General features: G+C 55.3%; 4 protein-coding genes across 5 annotated transcripts; all 4 read right to left on the reverse strand.

The window, feature by feature from the left end:
* Positions 1 to 3285: 3285 nt before the first annotated feature.
* Positions 3286 to 5071, reverse strand: LOC132082957 (basic phospholipase A2 caudoxin-like). The gene is made up of 4 exons (XM_059487431.1): positions 5035 to 5071; positions 4757 to 4904; positions 4439 to 4545; positions 3286 to 3962 (listed from the first exon to the last, which is right to left on the reverse strand). Exons 1-4 carry the CDS (start codon positions 5060 to 5062, stop codon positions 3820 to 3822), a joined length of 426 nt encoding a protein of 141 aa, XP_059343414.1. The 5' UTR covers positions 5063 to 5071; the 3' UTR covers positions 3286 to 3819.
* Positions 5072 to 7448: 2377 nt separating this feature from the next.
* Positions 7449 to 9528, reverse strand: LOC132082959 (phospholipase A2, membrane associated-like). Of its 2 annotated transcripts, none has more exons than XM_059487432.1 (5): positions 9412 to 9528; positions 8871 to 8927; positions 8590 to 8716; positions 7969 to 8075; positions 7449 to 7873 (listed from the first exon to the last, which is right to left on the reverse strand). In XM_059487432.1, the coding sequence occupies exons 2-5, from the start codon at positions 8908 to 8910 to the stop codon at positions 7746 to 7748; spliced, it is 402 nt and encodes a 133-aa protein (XP_059343415.1). In that variant the 5' UTR covers positions 8911 to 8927; positions 9412 to 9528; the 3' UTR covers positions 7449 to 7745. The 2 variants fall into 2 exon arrangements, with proteins under 2 accessions (XP_059343415.1, XP_059343416.1); XM_059487433.1 differs by having other exon boundaries at positions 8871 to 9001; positions 9412 to 9485.
* Positions 9529 to 9838: 310 nt separating this feature from the next.
* On the reverse strand, positions 9839 to 10707 carry LOC132082961 (basic phospholipase A2 sphenotoxin subunit B-like). The gene is made up of 4 exons (XM_059487435.1): positions 10662 to 10707; positions 10250 to 10394; positions 10039 to 10145; positions 9839 to 9963 (listed from the first exon to the last, which is right to left on the reverse strand). The coding sequence occupies exons 1-4, from the start codon at positions 10699 to 10701 to the stop codon at positions 9839 to 9841; spliced, it is 417 nt and encodes a 138-aa protein (XP_059343418.1). The 5' UTR covers positions 10702 to 10707.
* Positions 10708 to 13010: 2303 nt separating this feature from the next.
* Positions 13011 to 15525, reverse strand: LOC132082960 (phospholipase A2, membrane associated-like). Its single transcript, XM_059487434.1, has 4 exons — positions 15489 to 15525; positions 14642 to 14786; positions 14340 to 14446; positions 13011 to 13156 (listed from the first exon to the last, which is right to left on the reverse strand). The coding sequence occupies exons 1-4, from the start codon at positions 15523 to 15525 to the stop codon at positions 13011 to 13013; spliced, it is 435 nt and encodes a 144-aa protein (XP_059343417.1).
* Positions 15526 to 17587: the final 2062 nt, after the last annotated feature.

The following is a 17587-nucleotide window of genomic DNA, read 5'->3' on the forward strand; positions in this document are numbered from 1 at the left end:
CCAGTTGACTCATGAGAATGCAGAGCTGATTCTTCTGATCTGGTAAAATGTGACAGGAACAGGCTTCAAGTTTCTGATGAGTGGTGTTACTTGGACACCTGGAATCTTGTCCCCTTTGCCCTGTTCCAGAGCTTTTGGGCTACTCCAGGGCTTTAGTCCAAGTCAGGAGGTGTCAGTCTCCAAATGAAATTAGTATAGCCAAACAACCAAGAGTCCTGGGAAGAAGCTCCCAAGCAGCATTGATCCCAGGAAAACCTGCCTGTTTCACTTCATAAATCAAGCTTTTATTCCAGGGTAGTTTTTTTTTTTTTCTTCCTAAATTCCATTTTAGTGAGGTCACCAAATAGGATGCACAGCTTGACTCCTGTGATGTTTTCCACTGTAGGACTGAGAATTTGGATTTTAGGTGAAAGGACTGTGGGACTGATCAGCCTTTGATTTATAGCTCCCAGTGTTTCAGCTCCACTCGGGTTTTTGGGCTTGTAACAAGCACTAAGCTTGAGGAAAGCACGTGTGCACTTACACACTGAGACACCTCCTCAGCCAGGGCAGAGGTGAGAGGGATTTTTTAAAAGTAAGGAGTGTTGCATTTGAAAAACTTGTCTGTGCTTAAAAGTTTATAAATCAGCATGGAAATATTAATGTTTTTTTTACTGAACTGCCAAGAACTGGGCTGGTTTTTGAAGAGTAAGAAGGAAGGACTCTCCTGTAAGAACTGATGGTGTAGGAATTCCTTTTTCTCCAAGACAGTCATTTTTACAGTAGTGGGAAGGGAGGTGAGTCACAGCTTAGTGGGGAGAAAGTGCAAATTCTTTCAGGGGGTGATAAATTGTGACAGCAGGTTTGGCAAGGCAGTGCAGGTGACTGTGTCACCCGTGTCCTGCCCTGTCCTGTGTTTTGGTCTGAAAGGCAGGTGTGTTCTGAGGTTTGAAGAGATAAGAAATTGCAGTTGTGCATTGTGAGTAAGAGGTTTGATCTCAGTGATTTGGGTTTTGTCCTGTGGAGCCAGAGCTGACAAGGCATTCATTGTTGCCTGGAGCCTGAGAGCTGTGAAGGGAGTTTGTGTGGAGGGTGAGGAGGGAACCCAAACCTCACCCCATGGTGTGCAGGCGGAAAGGAGGGTCTGCAACAGCAGCACCAACAGCAGAGGGAGAGAGTGCCCCACAGCTCATGGCCTCTGATACATGAACAAAGTCTGGGGCTGAAAATGCTTTCATTTCCAGGTGTAACATGATTAAAATAAACTCTTAATGTGCTGGGCTCATAAATCTTGACAAACCAGTCAAATTCCCTTTATCTTGCCAGGGTAGCTTTGTGCCTGCACACCCATTCCATATCCAAAGATGTTAAAGCTGATTTTGTCTCTTTCACATTTTTCCTGTTGAAATTTCCACCTTCCCAATGTATGTTTTTTTCCTAGGGAATCTTTGTGCAACATTCTTCACAAAACTCAGTTTATGCAGTGAATTTGCTTTGCAAACTGATGGTGGGTTTTCCTGGGAGGAGGAAGGGAGGCAAGAGAGCAGAGCAGGACAACACCGTGATTCATGCATGGTGTGTGTTTACTCCTTGGTGGAGCTGAGTGCTCCGTAATCCACGGGCCAGGGGTGGACAATGAGCCCTGGATGTTCCCCTGGGCTCTGAGGAGCATGACTGTTTGTTCTTAGCAGCTGGCTGACACATAGCAGGGTGTTCTGGCTGTTGCTGCAGCAGGGTCACTGTGAGCCTCTCAAGGGCAAATACACAGCAGGAAGATGTAGAAAACCACTGTCCCTGCCTCCTGTCTCCCTCCATCATCTTCCCTGGAATTATTTTCCCAAATCCTGCCCCTGCAGGTCAGGAATTCAGTTGACCTGAAAGTTTTAAGCAGGTTCTGGCTGAGCTCCATAAGCATGGCTGTGGATGGGAAGGGTTTCTGCCCATGCTGCTCCGTGTCTCCTTTCCCTTGTTCCTACTTAGGAGCTGCCTTGTGGTTTATCTCACATCACCCATGGCCTCCATGCCTGCAGAGCTTTGGGAGCTGCAGAAAGGGAGAGAAATTGGGCATAAAGAATGATCCACAATCCAGTGTGGGATAAAAGAACAGAAAAGGGAGAGAAATTGGGGATGAAGAATGATCCACAATCCAGTGTGGGGTAAAAGAACAGGAAAGGGAGAGAAATTGGCCATGAAGAATGATCCACAATCCAGTGTGGGGTAAAAGAACAGGAAAGGGAGAAAAATTGGGCATGAAGAATGATCCACAATCCAGTGTGGGGTAAAAGAACAGAAAAGGGAGAGAAATTTGGGATGAAGAATGATCCATAATCCAGTGTGGGATAAAAGAACAGAAAAGGGAGAGAAAGGGAGAGAAATTGGGGGTGAAGAACGATCCATAATCCAGTGTGGGATAAAAGAACAGGAAAGGGAGAGAAATTGGGGATGAAGAATGATCCACAATCCAGTGTGGGATAAAAGAAGGTGGTTTGTGCTGGTGTTGAGCTGTGGGGTGGTTCTTTGGAGCTTCCTGGGTGCAAGCACCAGCCTTAGAAGGCAGCATTGGCTCTGTCTCAGCTTCTAGAATCCTTATTGCCTGTAGAAAATGAGAAGAAATGGGTGGTTTGGAGTTATAAAGGTACCACATTTACTGTAGGAGCTTTAGGCAGGGATGCTGTTGCTTGTAGTGAAACACTTAACCAAGGCAGGAGCCCTCAGCACTGATGTGGAAATCAAATAAATTACTCTTAGACTCCTTTATTTTAGGCAGATCACATCTCAGAGGCAGCATTACAGCTGGAGGTGCCTCCATCAAGGCCCAGGGTGCAGCCAGCCCTGGCTGGTTAGACTTAATTAGGGCTAATTTGGGATCATGTGCAGCTGTGATGTGGGACAAGGTGGCTGCATGGAGCATGAGGAGACATCTGTGTGCAAGAAAGGGCCACCCAAAAATTGACACCCCACCACTGGGCTGCCCTGTGCCTTCAGTGAGCATTAATTGCTATAACAGTCATTAGAGGTGGGATGGGGCTGGATTGTGGATTGAGGCTGAGCTCCTGGAGAGAAGCTGGCCTTGGAGCCTGCTTTGGGGTTAGGGTGCAGCAGCCACTTGCTGTGTCTGTGGGCTTTTTTTTTTTTCCTCTGGAGCTCTTAAGATTTACTGGTTGGCTGCTAGAAAGTCACTTCTGATCATTTTTAAAGAAAAAATGTATGCAGGAAGGAACATTTCTTCAAAAAATCAGCCCTCAATGTCCATGCTGTTACCTACCCCTTCCACCACTGATTCCCAAAACACAACACTGGCCACAATTTTGAAACATATCTTTATTTGCAGGCTTTACCTGATTTTTATGAGTTATGCAACCATGAGAAGCAGGATTTCCCCGTGCTAAGGCTCGGGGGAAGGGCGCTGGACAATTCTTCAGTGCCACAGGGAAGGCAGAACCCGCCGGTTCTGATGGTTCCTGGCAGGTTTGGAGCTGGGGCATGGCAGAACCTGCCAGTTGTGATGGTTCCTGCCAGGTTTGGAGCAGGAACACGGCAGAACCCTCCAGTTGTGATGGTTCCTGGTAGGTTTGGAGCTGGGGCATGACAGAACCCTCCAGTTCTGATGGTTCCTGGCAGGTTTGGAGCAGGGGCATGGCAGAAATCCCAGTTCTGATGGTTCCTGGCAGGTTGGAGCTAGGGCATGGCAGAACCCACCAGTTGTGATGGTTCCTGATGGGTTTGGAGCTGGGGCATGGCAGAACCCACCAGTTGTGATGGCTCCTGGTGGGTTTGGAGCTGGGGCATGGCAGAACCCACCAGTTGTGATGGTTCCTGGCAGGTTTGGAGCAGGAATGCTCAGCAGGAGGGTGTCCTGCCCCTGCACTTGGAGTTGGGGTAGTTGCTGTAGGATTTGCGGTAGGAGCTGGCTGCCCTCTGGAAGCACTCCACAGCCCTCTTGTCGCACTCACACGCCCGCTTCTGGCACGGCTTCCCATTTCCTGGAAGAAAATTGGGGAGGATGGAGGCAGGGGAAGGGTGTGAGGGTCAGGGGGTGTTTTCTGACCGTCCCCACAGCCCCTGTGTTGAGTTTGGGGTGTCTCAGGTGGTGTCGTGTCTGGGGTGTGGAGCATTCACATCACTTTGTCTCTGATGTGTCTGTGGGTGTTTGCCTGCATCTCTGGGATGTGCTTTGTAACAATGAGCACTCAGGGCAGCTGTGCCAGGTCCCCATCCAGCATGGGAGGCTCCTCTCAAACCCTTGGTGTTTGGCCTCTTGGGAAGTCTCCAAGCTCTGACACTTCACCATAATCCAGCAGATGCTTATTTGCCTTATTCCTGGCACTTTTCCTCTATTTCCACCCACTTCCCTGTGTGTGATTTCCAGGCCAGGATGATCTAAAGGGGATGTTGGAAGCCAGGCTCCCCGGGTGTGGGTGGCTCCCCGCTCAGAGCGCTGCCCCCGCCCCGCTCTCACCGCAGGTGATTTGGTTTTTTCGGAAGCTGTATTTGTAGGTGGTCGTCTTGGGGCTGCAGCCGGCGGCCACCAGTTTCTTGTAGCAGCAGTCATGGGCGTGGCAGCACCTGGGGGCAGGAGAGCTGAGGTCAGGGACAGGTGGGACAGCAAGGTAAAACATCACCCACTGCATCTCTGCTGCTGTGCCACTTCTACAGAGACTTTAAGGACGAGCAACAATTTTCTCATTGCTGCTTCCACCCTCAAGAGCAGGAAGGAGATTGCAGCGCTGTACCCAGGGAGGGGAGGAGGGCTGGGGGCTCTGCCTTGTCCCAGTACCTGTCAGTGGCATCCAGGGGCTGCTTGGAGCCGCCCCAGCCGCAGTAGCAGCCGTACCCGTTGTAAGCCAGCGCCGATTTCCCCGTTTTCTTCTTAATCATCGCTGCAAACTGGGCCAGGTTGCAGCTGGCAAGGGCCAGTCCTAGGACTGCAGAAGGTGGGTTAAGAGCACCAGGAAAAGCAACCTCCCATCCCACATTTCCACAGCAAAAATGGGCATCTCACCGTGCCCACCTGGCCGTGGGCAGGGCCTGGGAGCTTTCCCGGGGGATACTCACAGAAGAGGAGCAGCGAGAGGAGCTTCATCCTGGCAGAGGCAGCTCTGGGGTTTGGTGAGCCCAAGGTGCTGCTGGTCCCACCTTTTATGGCTGTGCACCCTCAGCAGGGCCCCTCCTCTGGGGAGCCCAGAGTGGGCAAATATTGACAATGCTCACCGCACTGGTTCCGCTGCTGTGCAGGTGTCCTGGCACTGCTGGAGGCTGTGGGGTGCCTTGTGTGGGGGAGGTCTTGGCAGGAGGTTTGGGATGTGTGGAGCAGCCTGGGGCTGAGTCTGTGGGTGTCTCAGCATTCCCAGTGCTTCCCTGAGTGAAATGAAAGAACTTGAGGGAGAACAGGAACCACTTAGCATGAGGTGTCCTTGCCCATGGTAGGGGGTGGAATGAGGTTGTCTGAAGAGTCTGTGATTCCATGATCCACCTTCTTCCTGGGTGACAGATTTTTTAATGCCTTGGCTAGAAAACACTGTTTTGTGTTTTACTGTTTCCATCCTGGCTTAGCTGGGCAGGGGGAAAATGCAGCCAGAGCAAAGATTCCTCCCCTTCCAACTTACCAGAGTGGCTGAGATGCAGCATTTTGAGGGGAGGAAGGTCCCATGGTCTCCAGAATGGCTGTGGCTGGAGATAGAGCTGAGCAGAAGCCATGGTTGGTGGCTTTCTTGCTAGTGGGGCTTTCTAAGTGCCCAGATGCTCCCTGCATGTGGGGATGCTCCATCCCTCTCCCCATGTGTGCTGGGCACTGTTTTACTCTCAAATATCTCATGGCATGAGGTGTGTGGTTCACCTTTATTTAGAAGCAAAATAAGGCAAGTGGCAGAGAAGAAAAAATGCAAGTGATGATGTATGATGGAAGGTGAGGGAAAACAGGCTGCTTGTGTCTTTTGCTTGGAGAGAATCTGATTAAATTTGTGGTACTGAGCAATCAGTTAGCAGATACCTTCTGGCAGAGATTGCAGCTGCTCTGTGGTGCTTTTTGGGGAACCCCAGCATGGGCTGGCCCTGAGGCAGGGGAGGAAACCCCCCCAGGGCTGGTAGGGAAACTGAGGCAGGGAACAAGGATGCAACTTGTGTGGGAATCAGAGAGATGCTGAGAGAAGGGAACTCAGCAAAATCTCTTCCCCCCTCTGCCGTGGGCCCTTTGCCTCATCACCTCTCTGGGCTAATTTAAGTTGTCCCCTGGGGTGGTGTTGAGTTAATTGGCTAAACCAGGATTTGCTGTAATTCAGGATTTTCCAAGTCCACAAGCTGTTTTATGACAGGGAATAAGGGATATTCTTGTCCATTAAACTGGCTGAGCTCCACTGAGAGCCTCTGCACCCCACTCCCTCTACCTGTGGGAGGTTTGCAGGATCCCTTTTCCAAAAGGGAAATAAGACCCCCCAAGCCAAATGCCTCCTGGGAATCTGTGGATTTTGTTTCATAGTATGAAAACCACAACTCTTGCAGCCCAGTGTATTGCAATGCTCTGAGGGGCTGCAGCATCTGAGCCAAACCATCAGCATCTGGAGGATTTTTATGAATGGGTTTGTACAGCCAGATGTCCAAGCAGGAAAATTCAGGGATGGTTAAAATTCACCCAGAATTTACAAAGGGAGAGGGTGATGCAGTGTGTCCCAGCCTGCAATCTGTCTGGGCTATCCATGCTCTCGGTGAGGGTTTGATCCTTGATTTATGCCCTGCAATTATCAGCTGCCGGGCAGAGAGCTCCTTCCTCCTCTCCCCCGGGATTGCACAGGAGATTCCCTGTCAGCATCGCTGATTTCAGGGCTATTTCCTGGTACCATTGACTGCAGCTATGGGGCAACCCAGGGTGGCAATTCCAGCTGGGCATCAGCCCCTGAGGAAAGTGTTTTGTTGCTGTTTCTGTGGCTTTATTTCCTTGCTGAGCCCCCCTAAGGCGGTTTGGAGCCAGAGACCTGCCGGGGTCAGCACCCCGAGGCACAAATCCTGGGGATGCTGAAGTGGGGGGAAGCAGCCGCTGCCTGAGCTGCCTTTTTCTAAGGAATGTGCTCAGGGTTGTTGCAGAACCGGGCCAAAACATTCTTTTCTGGTGAGAACTCTGTTTTGCTCAGCGCTGGGTGTGACGCAAGCTCCCGGCCGTGGTGTCACAGCAGAGATTTGGGGGCTCACAGAATGTCTCGCACTGAAAGGGACCCACAAGGATCACCCAGGTCCAAGCCCGGCCCTCCCACGGCACCGTGCCTGCCCCCAGCCCTTCCACCAGCCCCATTCTCCCTCTCTCAGGAAAACTGGGCATTTTCAGAGCCCGAAGGTTTAGAGCTGAGCTGAGGCAGTTCAGGGGTGAATGTGTCACCTCCCAAGCGTCGTTTTTGCGGGATACTTCAACAGGAAACCTGCCTGAGAGTGAGGGGCGCTCGCTGGGCTCAGCCGAGTCACTGCACGCTGCCAAACGCTGCTTTGGGCTCTCTGGTTTTATTTTGGAGCGACAGGAGGGAATTTGCTGAGAAGCAGAAGCGGAGGGAGCGGACGGGCTGCCCGGGGGACGCTCCCCATCCCGGGACAGGGCCAGGGGTCCCCTCCTCCCTTGTTTTGCTGTGCTGCACCTCGGGGAGCGCCGCTGCCCCGGAGGGCTCCTGTCCTCGCCTGGAAGCCCAAAGGCCCCGAGGGGGAGACTCGCCGGGGCTGGGAGGCGCTGCCGGCGCCGTCCCCTCGCCGATCAGCCCGGAGATGGTTCCGCACAGGGAGTTCTCGGTTCAGCAGCGCCCGGCTCGTCCCCGGCACCCGGCGCGGCGGCGGAGCTGAGCCCGGCCCAGCCGAGCCCGGCACAGCAGCATCGCCCTCTCGCACCTGCAGGCGCCTCGCTGGCAGCGCGTCCCAGAACCTGCGGGCACCGACAGCGGGCTGGGAGCTCGGAGCAGCCCGGGACAGGGGCCGCGGACGGGGGATGGTGCGGGAAGGGGCGTCCCGAGCACTCACTGCAGGCGGGGATCCCTGCCCGGGGCGCAGACAGCGGCTGGGCCGGTCCCGCTGGGCAGCGCCGCGCTGCCAGCCTGGCATAGCAGCAGGCTCGGAGCAGGCAGCACCTGCGGGAGGAGCAGAGCCCGGGCTCGTCGGGAGCCTGGCACCCGGACAGCCGAGAAATCCATTTCCTGCGTGCGGCACCGGCTGCTGGCACAGGCTCTGCCAGCTCTGCCTCCTCCTGCTCTGCATCGCCCAGAGCCTCCTCTGTCCTGCCCGTTCCCACGCCTCTGCCTCCCCCTGCAAGCCCTGCCCCGCATCCCGGCTCCAGGAACGTGCCCCTGCTCTGGTGCCATCCCACGGACCGGGCGCTGTCCCTGGCACCGCCCTGCCCTCTCCGGGATGGAGTTAGGGGTGAGCCCTGCATCACCTTCCCTGCTTCCCGAAAACCTGATGCCTTCCTGCTGCTGCTGCCAAGCACCCGGTCTGCATTTTGCAAAGCTTCGGCGGGGGCTGCTGGGGTGATGCAGAGCCCCGGGATTACCCAGTGTTATCCCTCTGGGACCAGCGTTAGCCCTGTGGGACCAGCGTTAGCTCTCTGGGGCAGCGTTATCCCTGTGGGACCAGCGTTGCCTGTACCGATCCACCGAAGCCCTCGAGGTGCCCCATCCCCTGTAGCATCCATGGGCAGTCAGGTTTCCTACGGTGCTTCCCTCGAGTCCCGGTGTGAACGGGCGTGGGTGTTTCCCGTGTGCTGTAAACACACCTAGAGTGACCGTAAAATGTGATTTGTTTTTTGTGAGTTATGTGCCTGTTGTGAGGCCTGGGGAGCTGGGGAGGGAAGGAGGCTTTGCTGGGAGTCCCCCTGAGGAGTTTGGGGATGAGCCTGGCTCCCGTCTGTGGGTGGGGGATGCACTTACTGCAGGCAAACAGCATCATCAGCACCAGCAGGACCTTCATCTTCCTCTCACCTGGGCCTGGGAGGAGAAACAGGGCACAGGCTTAGCCAGGCAGCGTGGAGTTTGATAGGAGCAGCCGTGAGAAGCTTCCTCTGAAATCGGATCAACCCCAAAATCTGGAGGGAGGAAAGCAGCTGTGCCCCCTCGCACCAGCGTTGCTGCCTCTTGGCCGAGAGCGAGCGGTGTCACCTGCTGAGCATCCCCAGCTCCTGTCCCACCCCTCCAGCACCTCTCACGTCCTGTGCCACCCCTCAGCATCCTCCAGCTCCTGTCCCACCCCTCCAGCACCTCTCAGCTCCTGTCCCACCCTCAGCACCTCTCAGCTCCCGTCCCATCGCTTTTGGCACCCAGCGCAGCTCTCCCCGCTCACCGCAGCCCCGCACCGTTTCCCTTTGGAAGCGATCTCACTTTTCCCACCGGCACGGGCCGCTCTCTGCCTCCTCCCAACATCCCCCCGGATTTTTCTCCCCGCAGCAGCGGAGTTGGGGAGCGGGTTGCTCACCGGGGCCCTGGCTCGCTGTCCGTCTGTCCTGCCGGGCAGAGCCTGCCCTCCGTGCGCAGCCCAGCTGGAAGCTCCAGGAGGACTCGTCTGTCCCAAGCCGGGAGTGCTACGCCCCTTCCCCGGCCAGCCCCCTCTGCCGCGGGTGACGCAGGGGCCGAGCCCGAGTTCTTGGAAAGTTTTGGGAAGATGTTGATTATTTACGGGGATTTCTCTCCCTGCCCAGCAGCAGCTCTCAGAGGACCGGGGATGTTGAACAAGAGCACTGTTTATTTCCGCGCTGGTTTAATTTACAGCGGCTCTGGTGTGGCCAGCACAGGCAGAGGGATGGAGGGCGATCCCAGCTCCCATCACGGGCACAGATTGTTGGGATAGAATCGGCAGCGTTTCTGGTGGCTCCAGGCGTTTCGGGGCCGCATCCCAGCTCCCATCACCGGCACAGCCAGTTGGGGTAGAACCTGTAGCGTCTCTGGTAGCTCCGGGCGTTTCTCCTCAAGCACAGCGCCAGGCTGCGGTCGCACTCGCAGGACAAGAAGTCGCACCGGGAGCCCTGACCTGCGGGACAGGGGGAGCCCAGGGTCAGCCCCGGCCTTGGGGGGATGGCACCCCCTCTTCCAGGGCCGTACTCACCGCAGGAGAGCCTGCCGTGGTGCCAGCTGTAGTAGTAGGGGCGTGCCTTGGCATCACAGTCGTGCCTCAGGAGGCTGCCGTAGCAAGCATCGTGCAGCTGGCAACATCTGGAGATTGAAGCTTTAGGGAGTGGCATCTTCGCCCCCTCATGCCACAAATTCAAAAATATTCAAGAAGGTGTCCGTGCATGGGTTTTTAAGTGGATTCTCACCTGTCTGTGGCATCCTTGGGCTGCCCCCTGCCCCCCAGCCCGCAGTAGCAGCCGTAGAAGCCGTAGTACACAAAAGCGTTTTTCCCTGTCGCCTGTGAGATCATCTGGTGCAGCTGCAAGAGGCTCCCGTGGGCTGGGGACAAGCCTGGAGGGGGGAAATCAGGGAGACCACACTGATTCCCTGCCCCCCAACAGCAGCTCCATCCCTCCAGCCCCCACACTGGCACCAGGGTGGGGATGTCTTAGGAATTATAACCCAACAAAGGGGAAATGTGCTCCCAGCTTGGCATGGGAGAGTTGTGGCATGTCTGGAGAGCTGGTGATGGGGACAGGTGGAGAAATCACCAGCCTGATCCTAATTTAAATGGACGTAACTGCACAGAGAGCCTTGGTACTGAGAGAAGACACTTACCCCACACAAAGAGCATGGAGAGGCTGAGGAGAGAGTTCATCCTTCTGACGGCTCTGGGAGAGGAAACCAAACCATTCTCTGTTACACCAACCCCTTCTTTTCTTTCCTCATCACCCAGGAGCAGAGGTTCTCCCTCTCTCTGGGGAGTAGGAGCAACGAGGGGGTAAAGATGCTCTTGTTTCAGCACAAAGCATCAGGGATGGGAAGCAATGGGAATCAGATGGGGGAGAGGTGGGAAAAAGCAGAATCAGGAGAAAGGGAGAAAAATTGGAGGGATGTTCAGCCCTCAAGGGCTGCACCCACTGCTCCTCTTCTGGACTGGCATCTCAGCAGCATCTCCTTCAATCCTGCTTCCCAGCATGGCACTTGCACAGCTCCTGGTGAAAGGAGAAGAGGGAAAGCAATCCTCCATCCCCACTTACCCTGGGAAAGCCCTGCTGGCTTGCAGTGCCCTGCAGCCAGCTCTGCTTGCTTTATATAGCTTGCTCCTGTCTGCCTGACCCAAAACTCACTGACTGGGCTTCCCTGCAGAGGAGAAGGTGCCATCCTTCCCCTTTTGAGGAATGCCAGAAATCCCCCGAGGCCCCAGCCCCGGACCCCACGCACGGGTGGGTGCTGGGTGGGATGAGGTGGAAAAGCAGCGTCACTTCCAGCCTGAGGAGGAAGCAAACACACTCTGCATCTCAGCCAGAGATGCCTCATCCTCTGCCCTGCCCAGCACCAAGGAGCCACAGCAGGGGGAAAAGAACAGCTCTGGTTCAAGCTGGGCATGGACACAGCAAGTTTGGGGCTTCCAAGGAGGCGTAAGGTGGCTCAAGGAGAGTTATCACTTCTTTGGGCAAAGTCCGCGGGCAATACTGAAACCATCTCTAAATGTGCAGTTCCCAGAGTCACGAGGCTGGGCAGACACCGGATGATTCTCACTCACCATGAGAAAACAGAAGCAAAATTAATCTTCTGAGGTGAGAAAGCCCAACTTCCCTTTATTTCTCTCCTTGAGGTTTTCCCACCCCCTCATTACACCCTCCTGCAGAAACCATTCAGTCATCAACTGCCCTCCTAAATTAGCACTTGTCTAATGTATGTGATCAAGGCTTTGAAATCTTCCTTCCTCTGTGGATGATTACTCTTTAACCCTTATTTCCAAGAGTTATGGAATCCCAGACTGATTTGGTTTGGGAGGTGACTTAAGGAAGGAAGATGACTTGTCTGTGTCTTTTGTGCTAGAAAAACAGTTTTTTGTTGTCCTCCACTGACAAAGTTTTCAGCCAAGCCCTGATTCTGGCTCCACTTTGGTGTCACAAGTGATGCTCCCTGGCTGGCATGTGCCTTGTGCTTATCTGAATTGCTCACAGCCCATTAATACTCCTCTGGCTAATTACTGCAGCATTAATAATTTGCAATTAATTTATGTACTCGTGCTGTTTTCCTGCTTTTAGTGTGTTTGCATAACAAAATGTGTTTCTATGAAATGCTTTATATGGAATTGTTTATAGCAGGAAATAGATATAAAAGAGCAGTTGTGTCATTGCTAGTAAAATCCTCACGTGCCACAAGCCAAACATCCCAGAAGATCCTGGGGATACTCCCGTGAGCTTCTCCCTGTGCTGAGCTGTGCTTCAGGTGGACAAGAGGAACAGAAAAATGACATCCAGCTTAGAAATCGCTGTGATGTGAAGCCTCTTCTTGCATTCCTGGGACTGTTCTGTTAGCGTTCCTCACAAAGCTGTTGAGATGTGCCCTCTGAGCTGGGAATTGGAGATTCATTGAATCCCAGATTGGTTTGGGCTGGAAGGGACCTCAAAACTCATCCAGTGGGATGAGCAGGGACAACTTCCACTGTCCCAGGGTGCTCCAAGCCCTGTCCAGCCTGGCCTTGGGCACTGCCAGGGATCCAGGGGCAGCCACAGCTGCTTTGGGCACCCTGTTTCCCAAACTTCTAGCTCTACATTGGGATAGGTGTGTGAATTACACCCCTGTTGGCAGTTTTGGGGTGTCAGGAGATGGTGTGGCTGAGGGATGCAGAACTGCTCCCCAAACTCAGCAGCCACCATTGCAGTGCCTCAATCTCAGCAGCCCTTACACAAAAACACCATGGAGAACCTGTTTGCATCCCTTTTATTGTATCTGTTATCTTTGCTGGGAAATGAAATCAAGAGAGGAGGAAGGGACACAAAAGAGGAAGCTGGTGTGACTTTCCAGGAACTGGTGGCTCTCCATCCGTGGTGTGTGCGCTCTTCTCACCCTGAGCTGCACTCACAGGGGCTCTGCCTTTAGTGAGCCCCCAGCCCAAGCTTTTCTTGCTGGGGAAAAGCAAAACCTGGAGCTCTGTGTGCAGATTCGCCCTCCTCAGCACTGGAGCTTGCTGCCTTGGCACTTGAGCTTGAAGTAGAAGCGGTAGGAGTGGTTGTAGGAGGGCAGGGAGCTGGCGAAGCACGAGGCCACCGCGGTGTCGCACAGGCAGGTCTCCCTCTGGCACCAGCTCTGCTCGGTACCTGCGGGGGCAGCACGGGGCCCTGCGGTGCCTTTATCCCCCCGGGGCAAGGGGAGAGAGCAGCGTGTGCCGGGACTCGCCCTGCACACACCCTCAGTGCCCGTTTAATCAGCACGGCCGGGCGGCAGCGGGGCTGGATTCAACCGGGGATGGATTCAGCAGCTCCCATGTGTGTGCCCTGCTCGGGGATGGGGCTGGGATGGGGCTGGGATAGGGATGGGATTGGGATGGGATGGGATGGGATGGGATGGGATGGGATGGGATGGGGCTGGGATTGGGATGGGATTGGGATGGGATGGGATGGGATGGGATGGGGCTGGGATAGGGATGGGATGGGATGGGGCTGGGATAGGGATGGGATTGGGATGGGATGGGATGGGGCTGGGGCCTGGAATGGGGATGGGGATAGGACTGGGATGGGGATGGGGATGGGGATGGGGATGGGGATGGGGATGGGGATGGGGATTGGGATTGGGATGGGAACTGGAATGGGGATGGGGATGGGGCTGGGATGGGGATGGGGATTGGGATGGGGCTGAGGACTGGAATGTAGATGGGACTGGGAGGGGATCGGAATGGGGACTGTGATGGCGATGGGGATGGGACTGGGATTGGGAAGGGATGGGGCGGGGGGCTGGGATGGGGATGGGACTGGGATGGGGATGAGAAGTGGGATGGGGATGGGACTGGGATGGGGATGAGAAGTGGGATGGGGATGGGAACTGGGATTGGGATTGGGATTGGGACTGGGATGGGGCTGGGGCTGGGATTTTGATGGGGCTGGGGATGGGGATGGGGATGGGGAAGGGTATGGAGACAGGATTGGGATGGGACGGGGACTGGGATGGGGATGGGGGACAGGGATGGAGATGGGAACTTGGATGAAAACTGGAATGGGGATGGGGATGGGGACTGGGATGGGGATTGGGATGGGATTGGGAATGGGATAGGGATGCTGATGGGGATGGGTATGGGATGGGGCTGGGCCAGGGATGGAGATGGAGACGGGATTGGGATTGGGATGGGATGGGGGTGGGATTGGGATGAGGATTGGGAATGGGATGGGGATAAGGTTGGGATGGGGCTGGGGGCTGGGATTGGGATAGGAATGGGGATGGGGACTGGGATGGGATTGGGATGGGTCTGGGGGCGGTGCTGCTGCCCGCTGCCCGCTCCGTACTCACTGCAGGTGATGTTCCCGTCGCTGGAGGTGAAGCTGTACGGGGTGATCAAGGGGCTGCAGCTGCCCTCCCTCAGCCTCCTGTAGCAGCAGTCGTGGGCTTGGCAGCACCTGCGGGGACACCAGGTCAAAGCGCGGCCCCAGAGCCCCCCGGCACAGCTGGAGGCCAGGGGAAGGTCCAGCCTCAGACTGAAGGCGACCAGCGAGAGGAGGTGGCGAGGGAGCGGTGCAAACCCCCCAGCGCTGGGGGGCAGACAGCTAGCACCTCCTCGGGGGCTGGGGGCGGTGGGGCCGCCCGGTACTCACCGGTCCGTGGCATCCACGGGGCTCCCGGAGCCGCCGATGCCGCAGAAGCAGCCGTACCAGCTGTAGGAGAGCAGCGCGCTCCTGCCCGTGGCCGCCCGGATCATCCGCTCCAGCTCCAGCACGGAGCCGCCGGCCCGGAGCAGCCCTGGGGGCACAGCGGGGCTGGGCAGGGCAGGGCAGGGACCCGCGGGGATCCCTGCACCGGGCACGGGCATCACCCTGCGCTGGCACTGCCCAAACGGGCGCTTTCAGGAGTGGAACCATGAGAGGCTCTATCCTCTCCCCCAGAATGGTGGAATCATGGAATGGTTTGGCCTGGAAGGAACCTCAAAGCCCATCTGGCTTTGTTCCATCCCCTGCCATGGGCAGGGACACCTTCCACTGTCCCAGGTTGCTCCAAGCCTCATCCAACCTGGCCTTGGGCACTGCCAGGATTGGGCCACAGCCTTCTCTCAGCCACAGCCTCCTCTCAGCCACAGCCTCTTCTCAGGGAGGATGGCTTTTGCAGTCTGGCATTCACAGCCTCTGTGAATGATATTTTGCCCCCTGGACACAAGATATTTTGCCCCCTAGACCGGCTCTGCCGTGCTGCAAACTGCAATCCCCCATCACCAGGATCAGCCATGGGCATGGCACAGGCAGGAAAGGTGACAACAGGCTCCAAGGGCCTCCCAAAAGAAATCTGGACATCCCAAAGTCTCCCCTTCCCCAGCCCTCCAGGACTGCAGCAGCTCTGCACGAAGCACTAGAGAGAAACCGCCAGATTTAAACAAAAACCTGAACTGTGCACAGAGGCTCAGGGGTTGTGGGTGGATTCTGGCCTGGCCAGGCACAGCAGGGCACTTACCACAAGCCAGGAGCACAGCAAGGAGCAGATTCCTCATCCTGGGCTGCCCTGGGGAGGGAACAAGGATGGGTGATGATCCAGGAGCTTCTCCAGAGGAGCTGGGTGCCCCCGGGCAGTGCCTCAGGTGACACTGCTGTCCCTGTGGGTGCACAGCCCTGGAAGCATCCCCAGGTGAATCCTGGCTGCTCTGTACCCCAGTTTGGGATGTGGGGCTTGGCAGGGACACAGTGGTTTCTCCTGCCTGGGGCTGCTGGAGCAGCTCAGGAGCTGCAGCCTTCCCCCCCTGCCCTGAGCAGCCTGAGGAGCACCAGGGCAGTGAAATCCCCTCCTCTCACCCTGCCTGGACCTGCAGTGCAGCGCTGCCAGCTCAGCAGGGTGGGTTTATATCCCTGCCAGGCCCACCCCCTCCTGGCTGTGCTGATGGTGTCAGCTGTCCTAAGCCAGGCTTGCCTGGAGCAGGGAGCTGATTCCCATCCTTCTCTTCCCCAAAACCCACGAGTTTTCCCACTGCAGTGAGCACCAACTCTTCCTCCATCATCCTGCTCATCACTGGGCATGAATCCATCCCCATCCCTGAATGAGGCCACTCAAGGCCTTGGCCATGGCCATGGTTTTAAAATCCATGGGATTGGGTGGCTGGAGTAGTGGGGCAGAAGTGATTTGTCACCTCAGAGGCCATTGAATCCTTGTTCCAGGTGTGGAGGCAGCACTTTGGGCTCAGTATTTCCCCAGTTTTGCCAACTCACCCTCTGAAGCCCCAAAGATGCTTTCTCTTGGCTCCTTCCTTGAAACTGCCCCCCAAATCCATGGCTGCATCCAAATTGCAAGGGAGAACAGCAAACACCAGGATTGCAGTTCCTGGGTCTGCAGTTTTCCTGTTCTGCCCTCAGGTTTTCAAGGCAAGGGGTCTGTGAAATTGTAGCACCAGCAGCAAAGGCTGGAAAAGCCGTGAAAGGAAAGGAAAAGCCATGAAAACCCAACTTGGAATGCTTTGGGAATACAGTTTATTTAATTACCACAGCCCAAACATGATACAGAGACACGGGGGAGACAGAAAAGCAGAGAAGATAAGGAACAAAAGCTGCTGTTTTCCCTTGAAGCCGCGGGGCCAAGAGCAAACACAGACACAAATGCAGGTATCAGGCAGGGCCCCACCCTCAGGGATTAACCACGCTCCTGGGGAAGGGAATCTGGGGCTGGGAATTGTGAAGAAATGACCTCCAGACTGGTCTGGAATTAAGAAAATAAATCTTTCAAATTCCTGAGAGCCACCAAAGCTGACACTGAAGGGATGTCACCTCTCAGCTGCCCTGCAGGGTGGCAGAGCTGTCTGTCCCAGGGTTTTCCTTCCCTCCAACCCTTTATTTCCTGCTGCAAGTGGAATAAAACCCCATCCCAGCCTGGTAAGGATGGGGGGGTGACATCTCACCGGCCTCTCCACTCACCATCTGCACAAGAAACCTCTCCAAAATACCCCAACCCCTGCTTTCCCCACCAGGCTTTTAAAACCAGGGCATCCCTAATAATAAATTAATCAATCCCTTTCCCCCATCCTCCACAAAATGTTTCCAAAATTGCAGAAGGTTTTCCCCACTGTGGCAGTTGCTGTCTGTGCTGCTCCTGCTTTGCCATTGCAGGCCCTTGGATTTGGGGGGGAAATCTGGGGTTTTGCTGTAGAGTTTTGATAAATCTGTGTGGAAAGCTTTGTCCAGAGACATAAATGGAGAGCAGAGAGCTGGGATCATGTGGATTTGGGATCCACACCTGGTTTTAACCAAATCCCCTCATTTTAAGCCCTCCATCTCTGTGGAGGACCCATTCAGGGGAGTGCCCACATGAGGCTAAACCCTGTCTTTAACTAACCCACAAACTCAAGGGCTTAAAAACCACCTGTAGAAGTTATTATCCCATTGGAAATGTGGAACTTTTCAGCCTTCCTATGGAGCAAGGAGAGCTGGGTATCTCCCACCCATCTGTTTGCTCAGGCCCTTACTGAAGTGCAAATACCCCGCATGCTTTGATCTGCAACATTGCTAAACATCCTGGGCTGGGGTGAGCTGATAGCAAACTATTCCCCCACTTATTTTATTTCTTTTTAG

Source organism: Ammospiza nelsoni, chromosome 22 (genome assembly GCF_027579445.1).
Source record: "Ammospiza nelsoni isolate bAmmNel1 chromosome 22, bAmmNel1.pri, whole genome shotgun sequence".
NCBI classification, from domain to species: domain Eukaryota; kingdom Metazoa; phylum Chordata; class Aves; order Passeriformes; family Passerellidae; genus Ammospiza; species Ammospiza nelsoni.